Here is a 12,658-nt window from a genome sequence, read left to right as displayed (position 1 = left end):
GATAGAGGTGTTATGGTTCTATGTTCCTGCCTGTTGGATCAGCTGATAGAGGTGTTATGGTTCTATGTTCCTGCCTGTTGGATCAGCTGATAGAGGTGTTATGGTTCTATGTTCCTGCCTGTTGGATCAGCTGATAGAGGGGTTATGGTTCTATGTTCCTGCCTGTTGGATCAGCTGATAGAGGTGTTATGGTTCTATGTTCCTGCCTGGTGGATCAGCTGATAGAGGTGTTATGGTTCTATCTTGTTATGCACAGTGTTGATTGTTCTCTCTGAACTAGCTAACACGGGTCTGGGGTAGAGCTCTTCAGAATTGACGTGGCAACTCTACCGTGAAGTCAGAACCTCTGGCTCTTGGACTTGTTTTGTGAATTCTCCGGTGAAGCTCGTACTAAACCATCAGAGCTCCAGCTCTCCCCGTGTCTCCTTCCTGAGTCGTGACTCCCACTGCATTGCTCCACAGAAGTTTCTCCCACAATAGATACTATGGCCATCTGACTGTGTGTGCTACTGTTTGTGGTTTGTTTTTAACTGTGTAATGCAGTTAATTATTCAAAATGTTAGAGTTCCTTATTTTTAAACTGAAACTTGCTGTTCAAAAATAAATAACAATAAACCTGGAATTATGCATCTGGGACTTTCTTTGCTTTTTCTTGTTGTACCGAACCCGTACCGAACCGTGACCCCCAAACCGAGGTATGTACCGAACCGTGAATTATGTGAACCGTTACACCCCTAGCCATGACAGAATAAAGTCCTCTGAAAATGTATACAGATAATAAGACTGCCGTTCATCATACACATAGCAACTGGAGCTCTACATTACTCTACGTTAGTATATGTTGGTAGTGCGTGAGGCCATATGTACAGACATGTACATGGGACATGAAAACAGTGCATCTCATATTGACAAAAATAAACGTCGCTAACCGAGTTTTCCAAATCACTCTAAAAATAAGCCGTTGTGATACACGTGTAGACAACGTCTGCAGAATCATAAATGATCATTACATTGGGGTCATTAAACCATTATTTCGCTAAGATAAAAAACATTAAAGTTTTGGATTTTAGTGTAATTCACAAATGTTCCAACAGATGGTGCCACACACACCCATGGGTATATTAGTGTTTAAAGCCGTGGGAAATGTTTTAATTCAACAGGAGAGGGTAATTCAATTGTTACCCATGGAACAGGGCTGCAAACATGGCTACATGAGTGTTAAAATGCTGTCAAACTGTTTTAATTCAGTCACAATTGTTGTTTTTAGACGGTGTACATTGGACTCAATAAACATACAGAGTTATGGACATAAATGTGTCAGTATAGACGGGATAATGTACATATTAATAATATTTAATTAGTTAAATGTACAATGAGCTAAAAACAGCAGAATCACTGCTGTTAGCAGGGTCTCAGAGACACATAGACCCAGGGTACAGCACCTCACTGTCTTACCCATAAAACAAGGCTCTGATCAGGGCTAAAGTAATGTTATAAACTGGTGAATCTGTTTAAATGCAGGCAGCATAGTCACTGCTTTTAGCAGGGTCTCAGAGACCCAGAGACCCAGGGTACAGCACATCGCTTTCTTACCCATAAAACAGGGCTCTGATCAGGGCTAAAGTAATGTTATAAACTGGTGAATCTGTTTAAATGCAGGCACCTGCATTCACACCTCCAGGGCGGAGACCGGGAAAACCACCTCTCTTTGCCCGCTCACAGAGCCCCGAAGGACGGACTAGAGACCTCCAGCACCAGTCCCTAACAGTGGGACTCTGTTTATTTCACACCTCCAGGGCGGAGACAGGGAAAACCACCTCTCTTTGCCCGCTCACAGAGCCCCGAAGGACGGACTAATGACCACCAGCATGTCCCCCTAACAGTGGCACCTCCATAACCTTGCACACCGTGAGTCCCCGGTCCCCCGCAGTTAAGCACTCCCCCACGGACTAAACCCAGATATTCACACCCTCCAGAATCTCGTGCCCCTGGTAAGACTAACAAGGGGTGGATTTTGTGGTGGTCTACCGTCCGCCTTTAAGCATCCAACTGCGGACTCCTGACACTCAGACACTTTTCATATTCTTAGGTTACCAAGGGCACGCTTGTCTGGCAGTTATGCACATGGGGTTTTGTCCAAGGCAGTGTGCTTAAGTCAGGGGGCCCGGGGACTCAAGGTGCGCATGGCAGGCCGCCTATGAGCGGCCAAAATGTTTTAATTAACTCGTTATTGTCGTTTTTAGACAGTGTACATTGGACGACATAAACACCCGGAGTTATGGACATAAATGTGTCAGTATAGACAGAACAATGTACATATTAATCATATTTATGTTGTTAAATGTACAATAAACTAAAAACAGCAGAATCACTGCTTTAAGCAGCATATCACACTTCCAGGCAGACATACACACACCCAGGGTGGGAAGAGAACACATTGACCCAGGAATAAGTGCTCAAAACGTGGGTAAAAGTGTGTTAAAAAGTCGGGGAACATGTTTCAAATGACAGCAGACTGCTGCTTGTTTGCAGGCTGACTCAGTTCACTTGTCTCACACACACACCCAGGGGGGAAAAGAGAACACATTGACCCATGAATAAGTGTCTGAATCATGGGCACATTAGTGTTTAAAGTCGGGTGAACTGTTTTAATTCAGGACCAGGGTGAAAAGATAACACATTTACCCAGGAATAAGTGTCTGAATCATGGGCACATTAGTGTTTAAAGTCGGGTGAACTGTTTTAATTCAGGACCAGGGTGAAAAGATAACACATTTACCCCGCTAAAGTGTTCAAAACATGGGTATATTAGTGCTCAAACTCGATTAAACCGTTTTAATTGCGGAGGTTTTACGTGTTGGTTCACTCGTCTCACACACCCAGAGTGTTAACAACATTTTTTACAAATTTTATAAATTAGTCTAGAGCTCCATCTATTGTAATTTGAGTGTTTTACACGTCTGTCCATGGAACGCGAGTTTTGCGCCATTTGAGTGGAGTAAACTGATATGCAGCTGGAGTAACATGTACATTGAGACGCATTGGGACATATCATCGTCACTTTCAATGTTAACCTTGAACATATGAGGCACAATATGCTTACTCTGCATTACTCAGAGAGACAGCTCTACATTACACAGAGAGACAGCTCTACATTACTCAGAGAGACAGCTCTACATTACTCAGAGAGAGAGAGCTCTACATTACTCAGAGAGACAGCTCTACATTACTCAGAGAGACAGCTCTACATTACTCAGAGAGAGAGAGCTCTACATTACTCAGAGAGAGAGCTCTACATTACTCAGAGAGACAGCTCTACATTACTCAGAGAGAGACAGCTCTACATTACTCAGAGAGACAGCTCTACATTACTCAGAGAGAGAGCTACTAGCTCTACATTACTCTGAGAGAGACAGCTCTACATTACTCGAGAGAGACAGCTCTACATTACGCAGAGAGACAGCTCTACATTACTCAGAGAGACAGCTCTACATTACTCAGAGAGAGACAGCTCTACATTACTCAGAGAGAGACAGCTCTACATTACTCAGAGAGACAGCTCTACATTACTCAGAGAGACAGCTCTACATTACTCAGAGAGACAGCTCTACATTACTCAGAGAGACAGCTCTACATTACTCAGAGAGCTCTACATTACTCAGAGAGACAGCTCTACATTACTCAGAGAGACAGCTCTACATTACTCAGAGTGACAGCTCTACATTACTCAGAGAGACAGCTCTACATTACTCAGAGAGAGACAGCTCTACATTACTCAGAGAGACAGCTCTACATTACTCAGAGAGACAGCTCTACATTACTCAGAGAGACAGCTCTACATTACTCAGAGAGACAGCTCTACATACTCCAGAGAGACAGCTCTACATTACTCAGAGAGAGACAGCTCTACATTACTCAGAGAGACAGCTCTACATTACTCAGAGAGAGACAGCTCTACATTACTCAGAGAGACAGCTCTACATTACTCAGAGAGAGACAGCTCTACATTACTCAGAGAGACAGCTCTACATTACTCAGAGAGACAGCTCTACATTACTCAGAGAGACACAGCTCTACATTACTCAGAGAGACACAGCTCTACATTCTCAGAGAGACACAGCTCTACATTACTCAGGAGAAACAGCTCTACATTCCAGAGAGAGAGAGCTCTACATTACTCAGAGAGAGACAGCTCTACATTACTCAGAGAGAGACAGCTCTACATTACTCAGAGAGAGACAGCTCTACATTACTCAGAGAGAGACAGCTCTACATTACTCAGAGAGACAGCTCTACATTACTCAGAGAGACAGCTCTACATTACTCAGAGAGAGACAGCTCTACATTACTCATAGAGACACAGCTCTACATTACTCAGAGAGACAGCTCTACATTACTCAGAGAGACAGCTCTACATTACTCAGAGAGACACAGCTCTACATTACTCAGAGAGACAGCTCTACATTACTCAGAGAGAGACAGCTCTACATTACTCAGAGAGAGACAGCTCTACATTACTCAGAGAGACAGCTCTACATTACTCTGAGAGACACAGCTCTACATTACTCTGAGAGACAGCTCTACATTACTCAGAGAGAGACAGCTCTACATTACTCAGAGAGACAGCTCTACATTACTCAGAGAGACAGCTCTACATTACTCAGAGAGAGAGCTCTACATTAATCAGAGAGACAGCTCTACATTACTCAGAGAGAGACAGCTCTACATTACTCAGAGAGACAGCTCTACATTACTCAGAGAGAGACAGCTCTACATTACTCAGAGAGACAGCTCTACATTACTCAGAGAGACAGCTCTACATTACTCAGAGAGACAGCTCTACATTACTCAGAGAGACACAGCTCTACATTACTCTGAGAGACACAGCTCTACATTACTCAGAGAGACAGCTCTACATTACTCAGAGAGAGACAGCTCTACATTACTCAGAGAGACAGCTCTACATTACTCAGAGAGACAGCTCTACATTACTCAGAGAGACACAGCTCTACATTACTCTGAGAGACACAGCTCTACATTACTCAGAGAGACAGCTCTACATTACTCAGAGAGAGACAGCTCTACATTACTCAGAGACACACAGCTCTACATTACTCAGAGAGACAGCTCTACATTACTCAGAGAGAGACAGCTCTACATTACTCAGAGAGAGACAGCTCTACATTACTCAGAGAGACAGCTCTACATTACTCAGAGAGAGACAGCTCTACATTACTCAGAGACACACAGCTCTACATTACTCAGAGAGACAGCTCTACATTACTCAGAGAGAGACAGCTCTACATTACTCAGAGACACACAGCTCTACATTACTCAGAGAGACAGCTCTACATTACTCAGAGAGAGACAGCTCTACATTACTCAGAGAGACAGCTCTACATTACTCAGAGAGAGAGCTCTACATTACTCAGAGAGAGACAGCTCTACATTACTCAGAGAGACAGCTCTACATTACTCAGAGAGACAGCTCTACATTACTCAGAGAGACAGCTCTACATTACTCAGAGAGAGACAGCTCTACATTACTCTGAGAGACACAGCTCTACATTACTCAGAGAGACACAGCTCTACATTACTCAGAGAGAGACAGCTCTACATTACTCAGAGAGAGACAGCTCTACATTACTCAGAGAGACAGCTCTACATTACTCAGAGAGACAGCTCTACATTACTCAGAGAGACAGCTCTACATTACTCAGAGAGAGACAGCTCTACATTACTCAGAGAGACAGCTCTACATTACTCAGAGAGAGAGCTCTACATTACTCAGAGAGAGAGCCTCTACATTACTCAGAGAGAGACAGCTCTACATTACTCAGAGAGACAGCTCTACATTACTCAGAGAGACCAGCTCTACATTACTCAGAGAGACAGCTCTACATTACTCAGAGAGACAGCTCTACATTACTCGAGAGAGACAGCTCTACACTACTCAGAGAGAGACAGCTCTACATTACTCAGAGAGACAGCTCTACATTACTCAGAGAGACACAGCTCTACATTACTCAGAGAGACAGCTCTACATTACTCAGAGAGACAGCTCTACATTACTCAGAGAGACAGCTCTACATTACTCAAGAGAGACAGCTCTACATTACTCAGAGAAGACAGCTCTACATTACTCAGAGAGAGACAAGCTCTACATTACTCAGAGAGAGACAGCTCTACATTACTCAGAGAGACAGCTCTACATTACTCAGAGAGACAGCTCTACATTACTCAGAGAGACAGCTCTACATTACTCTGAGAGAGACAGCTCTACATTACTCTGAGAGAGACAGCTCTACATTACTCAGAGAGACAGCTCTACATTACTCTGAGAGAGAGCTCTACATTACTCTGAGAGAGACAGCTCTACATTACTCAGAGAGAGACAGCTCTACATTACTCAGAGAGACAGCTCTACATTACTCAGAGAGACAGCTCTACATTACTCTGAGAGAGACAGCTCTACATTACTCAGAGAGACAGCTCTACATTACTCAGAGAGAGACAGCTCTACATTACTCAGAGAGAGAGACAGCTCTACATTACTCAGAGAGACAGCTCTACATTACTCTGAGAGAGACAGCTCTACATTACTCAGAGAGAGAGCTCTACATTACTCAGAGAGACAGCTCTACATTACTCAGAGAGACAGCTCTACATTACTCAGAGAGACAGCTCTACATTACTCAGAGAGAGACAGCTCTACATTACTCAGAGAGACAGCTCTACATTACTCAGAGAGACAGCTCTACATTACTCTGAGAGAGACAGCTCTACATTACTCAGAGAGAGACAGCTCTACATTACTCAGAGAGACAGCTCTACATTACTCAGAGAGAGGAACGCTTCTACATTACTCAGAGAGACAGCTCTACATTACTCAGAGAGACAGCTCTACATTACTCAGAGAGAGACAGCTCTACATTACTCAGAGAGAGACAGCTCTACATTACTCAGAGAGACAGCTCTACATTACTCAGAGAGACAGCTCTACATTACTCAGAGAGACAGCTCTACATTACTCAGAGAGAGACAGCTCTACATTACTCAGAGAGACAGCTCTACATTACTCAGAGAGAGACAGCTCTACATTACTCTGAGAGACAGCTCTACATTACTCAGAGAGAGACAGCTCTACATTACTCAGAGATGAGACAGCTTACTACATTACTCAGAGAGACAGCTCTACATTACTCAGAGAGAGAGACAGCTTCTACATTACTCAGAGAGACAGCTCTTCATTACTCAGAGAGAGACAGCTCTACATTACTCTGAGAGACAGCTCTACATTACTCAGAGAGAGACAGCTCTACATTACTCAGAGAGAGACAGCTCTACATTACTCTGAGAGACAGCTCTACATTACTCAGAGAGACACAGCTCTACATTACTCAGAGAGAGACAGCTCTACATTACTCAGAGAGACAGCTCTACATTACTCAGAGAGACAGCTCTACATTACTCAGAGAGAGACAGCTCTACATTACTCAGAGAGACAGCTCTACATTACTCAGAGAGACACAGCTCTACATTACTCAGAGAGAGACAGCTCTACATTACTCAGAGAGAGACAGCTCTACATTACTCAGAGAGACAGCTCTACATTACTCAGAGAGAGACAGCTCTACATTACTCAGAGAGAGACAGCTCTACATTACTCAGAGAGAGACAGCTCTACATTACTCAGAGAGACAGCTCTACATTACTCAGAGAGAGACAGCTCTACATTACTCAGAGAGAGACAGCTCTACATTACTCAGAGAGAGACAGCTCTACATTACTCAGAGAGAGACAGCTCTACATTACTCAGAGAGAGACAGCTCTACATTACTCAGAGAGACAGCTCTACATTACTCAGAGAGAGACAGCTCTACATTACTCAGAGAGAGACAGCTCTACATTACTCAGAGTGTGATAGACACAGCCTGAAAAAAAAGCCTGTCCCTTCAGAGTAAAAGCCTCTTCCTGTCCCTTCAGAGTAAAAGCCTCTTCCTGTCCCTTCAGAGTAAAAGCCTCTTCCTGTCCCTTCAGAGTAAAAGCCTCTTCCTGTCCCTTCAGAGTAAAAGCCTCTGCCTGTCCCTTCAGAGTAAAAGCCTCTTCCTGTCCCTTCAGAGTAAAAGCCTCTCATGAATTATAGATGTCCGAGCGAGCAGACGGAGGAAGAGGCAGCGAGGTCAGTCTCTCTTTGTTATATTAAAGTCTCAGTGTTTTAATAGTATCTGTTTCATATTATATATTCTCTTATGATTGTAGCCTTTCAGTCACGTGCACCTCTGACTGTTAGACCAAAGGACTAGACTCTTGGTCTCCTACCCCCCCCCATCAAAGGCTGCCTTTTGAACAGCAGAACATTACAGACAATTAGTACTAGACCTACACACTCAGTAATGGTCTTACATGGACTTGAAAGTATACAATATACTATGGACTTGAGTATACAAATATGCGACGGATGGATGTTATATGTTTTGTTAAAATGACTCTTTTGATATATTATTATTGGTAATGGCTATGTAATAAGCAATTAGGGGCTGGTATGTTAGAGCCATTTTCCTTTTGTTATTATTGTCTGAATGTTAGGCTTGATAATAATAATATAAAGTAGATTTAACTCTTGATTATCAGGTATTTTTGTGAGTCACACTATGGTTTAAAATGTATTAATTTAAGGCTCACTTATTATTTGTTATATGTGCGTCAGTATCACGTGCATGGCTATATGTCTATATATGGTAGGTTGATAGGACACAGCTGAGGGTTGATGAGACAGGGAAACGGAAAAGTCTTTTGACCGTGTTCTTTTTGTTCCTTTTGAGACTGAAACCTTTATTAAGTATGAATCGAAGAAATGTGTCCTCCTGTTTATATGCCGTCTGGACCAATGAATAAAGCTCATCTGATTCAACCACGATCTCTGCTTAATATGTTTGGAAACAAAGAGAGGCGCGTCAAAACCCACAACCCCGACAGAGAGGTGGCTATTAACATGTAGACAAGGATTAAAACGCCACCACAGTGTGTATTTATTTACACATCAGTCTCTGAGGAAGATCTTAAACATGTGAAGCTGAGATGAATCACTTCCTTTGAGTCAATAAATCAGTGTTTCACCATTCAAACAAGAAACTAGGTATAAGGTGTGTGTGTGTGTGCGTGTGTGCGTGTGTGTGTGTGTGTGTGTGTGTGTGTGTGTGTGTGTGTGTGTGTGTGTGTTTGAGAGAGATGAGACAAAGGACTTGGTTGTCCAGCTTTACATTCTCTTATTTAACAGAAAGGCTTTTATGAAACACTAACACTTGATAAGATATTGTATATAATACTTTATATATTATATATAATATATATTTTTGTAATATGTTATTGTGTTATTGTTCTGTGGACGAAGTGGAGCAATAAAGTCATTATTTATTCATAATTTGTTTATTAATAATTTAAGTTTCGAGAAAGAGGGCGATGATCAATAATTAAAGGAGGCCCGCCCACCCCCAGCAGCCGCAGCGCCTGATTGGTCGCTGCCGTGTTAGAACAGATGACATCAAAACATAATTTAATTATTAACAGGAAGTGAAACACGTGCTTCCTGTTTTCAGACATAATGAGGTCAGAGTGCAACAGCCAATCAGAGCCCAGAAGCGGAAACAAAGTGGAGCAGAGTGCATGCTGGGAGTTTACACTATAAATTACAATCATTCAGTAAACATCAATATTTACCCAGAGAAATAAAAATAAACCCTAAATATAAATGTCTGTTTCCCCCCCATGGGCCCAGTGTGTTTAATGGGACTGAGGAAACCAATTAAGTAACCAATTACATAATTAATACATTCACCAATTAAGTTATTAATAGAGTAAAATGAAAGTAAAGTTGGATCAGTTGTAAATCACCATGATAGGGGTCTTCTGAAGGGTTAATAAAATGTATAAAGACTTTAGTTAAAGGGTTAATACGTTCCATCATGACTTTAGAGAGTTAATAACGTTCATCATGACTTTAGAGAGTTAATAACGTTCATCATGACTTTAGAGAGTTAATAACGTTCATCATGACTTTAGAGAGTTAATAACGTTCATCAGGACTTTAGAGAGTTAATAACGTTCATCATGACTTTAGAGAGTTAATAACGTTCATCATGACTTTAGAGAGTTAATAACGTTCATCATGACTTTAGAGAGTTAATACGTTCATCATGACTTTAGAGAGTTAATAACGTTCATCATGAATTTAGAGAGTTAATAACGTTCATCATGACTTAGAGAGTTAATAAACGTTCATCAGGACTTTAGAGAGTTAATAACGTTCATCATGACTTTAGAGAGTTAATAACGTTCATCATGACTTTAGAGAGTTAATAACGTTCATCATGACTTTAGAGAGTTAATAACGTTCATCATGACTTTAGAGAGTTAATAACGTTCATCATGACGTTAGAGAGTTAATAACGTTCATCATGACTTTAGAGAGTTAATAACGTTCATCATGACTTTAGAGAGTTAATAACGTTCATCATGACTTTAGAGAGTTAATAACGTTCATCAGGACTTTAGAGAGTTAATAACGTTCATCATGACTTTAGAGAGTTAATAACGTTCATCATGACTTTAGAGAGTTAATAACGTTCATCATGACTTTAGAGAGTTAATAACGTTCATCATGACTTTAAAGAGTTAATAACGTTCATCATGACTTTAGAGAGTTAATAACGTTCATCATGACTTTAGAGAGTTAATAACGTTCATCATGACTTTAGGAGTTAATAACGTTCATCATGACTTTAGAGAGTTAATAACGTTCATCAGGACTTTAGAGAGTTAATAACGTTCATCAGGACTTTAGAGAGTTAATAACGTTCATCATGACTTTAGAGAGTTAATAACGTTCATCATGACTTTAGAGAGTTAATAACGTTCATCATGACTTTAAAGAGTTAATAACGTTCATCAGGACTTTAGAGAGTTAATAACGTTCATCATGACTTTAGAGAGTTAATAACGTTCATCATGACTTTATTAATAACGTTCATCATGACTTTAGAGTTAATAACGTTCATCATGACTTTAGAGAGTTAATAACGTTCATCATGACTTTAGAGAGTTAATAACGTTCATCATGACTTTAAAGAGTTAATAACGTTCATCAGGACTTTAGAGAGTTAATAACGTTCATCATGACTTTAGAGAGTTAATAACGTTCATCATGACTTTAAAGAGTTAATAACGTTCATCATGACTTTAGAGAGTTAATAACGTTCATCATGACTTAGAGAGTTAATAACGTTCATCATGACTTTAGAGAGTTAATAACGTTCATCAGGACTTTAGAGAGTTAATAATCATAGAGAGTTAGTTCAGTCATGACTTTAGAGAGTTAATAACGTTCATCATGACTTTAGAGAGTTAATAACGTTCATCATGACTTTAGAGAGTTAATAACGTTCATCATGACTTTAGAGAGTTAATAACGTTCATCATGACTTTAAAGTTAATAACGTTCATCATGACTTTAGAGAGTTAATAACGTTCATCATGACTTTAGAGAGTTAATAACGTTCATCATGACTTTGAGAGTTAATAACGTTCATCAGGACTTTAGAGTTAATAACGTTCATATCATGACTTTAGAGAGTTAATAAACGTTCATCATGACTTTAGAGAGTTAATAACGTTCATCATGACTTTAAAGAGTTAATAACGTTCATCATGACTTTAGAGAGTTAATAACGTTCATCATGACTTTAGAGAGTTAATAACGTTCATCATGACTTTAGAGAGTTAATAACGTTCATCATGACTTTAAGAGTTAATAACGTTCATCATGACTTTAGAGAGTTAATAACGTTCATCATGACTTTAGAGAGTTAATAACGTTCATCATGACTTTAGAGAGTTAATAACGTTCATCATGACTTTAGAGAGTTAATAACGTTCATCATGACTTTAGAGAGTTAATAACGTTCATCAGGACTTTAGAGAGTTAATAACGTTCATCATGACTTTAGAGAGTTAATAACGTTCATCAGGACTTTAGAGAGTTAATAACGTTCATCAGGACTTTAGAGAGTTAATAACGTTCATCAGGACTTTAAAGAGTTAATAACGTTCATCATGACTTTAGAGAGTTAATAACGTTCATCAGGACTTTAAAGAGTTAATAACGTTCATCATGACTTTAGAGAGTTAATAACGTTCATCATGACTTTAGAGAGTTAATAACGTTCATCAGGACTTTAGAGAGTTAATAACGTTCATCAGGACTTTAGAGAGTTAATAACGTTCATCAGGACTTTAGAGAGTTAATAACGTTCATCATGACTTTAGAGAGTTAATAACGTTCATCATGACTTTAGAGAGTTAATAACGTTCATCATGACTTTAGAGAGTTAATAACGTTCATCATGACTTTAGAGAGTTAATAAACGTTCATCATGACTTTAGAGAGTTAATAACGTTCATCATGACTTTAGAGAGTTAATAACGTTCATCATGACTTTAGAGAGTTAATAACGTTCATCATGACTTTAGTTAAAGAGTTAATAACGTTCATCATGACTTTAGAGAGTTAATAACGTTCATCATGACTTTAGTTAAAGAGTTAATAACGTTCATCATGACTTTAAAGAGTTAATAACGTTCATCATGACTTTAGAGAGTT

General features: G+C 40.0%; 1 protein-coding gene across 1 annotated transcript in view; it reads left to right on the top strand.

Moving 5' to 3' along the window:
- The first annotated feature begins 9,604 nt into the window (after positions 1-9,604).
- LOC117497421 (exocyst complex component 3-like) overlaps positions 9,605-12,658 on the top strand; it is a 52,016-nt gene continuing 48,962 nt past the window's right edge. The window contains exon 1 of the mRNA XM_034149395.1: positions 9,605-9,609. Coding sequence (XP_034005286.1) covers positions 9,605-9,609 — 5 coding nt within the window. The remainder of the gene's footprint in view (positions 9,610-12,658) is intronic.

Source organism: Trematomus bernacchii, unplaced genomic scaffold (genome assembly GCF_902827165.1).
Source record: "Trematomus bernacchii unplaced genomic scaffold, fTreBer1.1, whole genome shotgun sequence".
In the NCBI taxonomy this organism is placed as follows: Eukaryota; Metazoa; Chordata; class Actinopteri; order Perciformes; family Nototheniidae; genus Trematomus; species Trematomus bernacchii.
The sequence above is the reverse complement of the archived record's forward strand: the minus strand, read 5'-3'. Positions and strand labels throughout refer to the sequence as shown.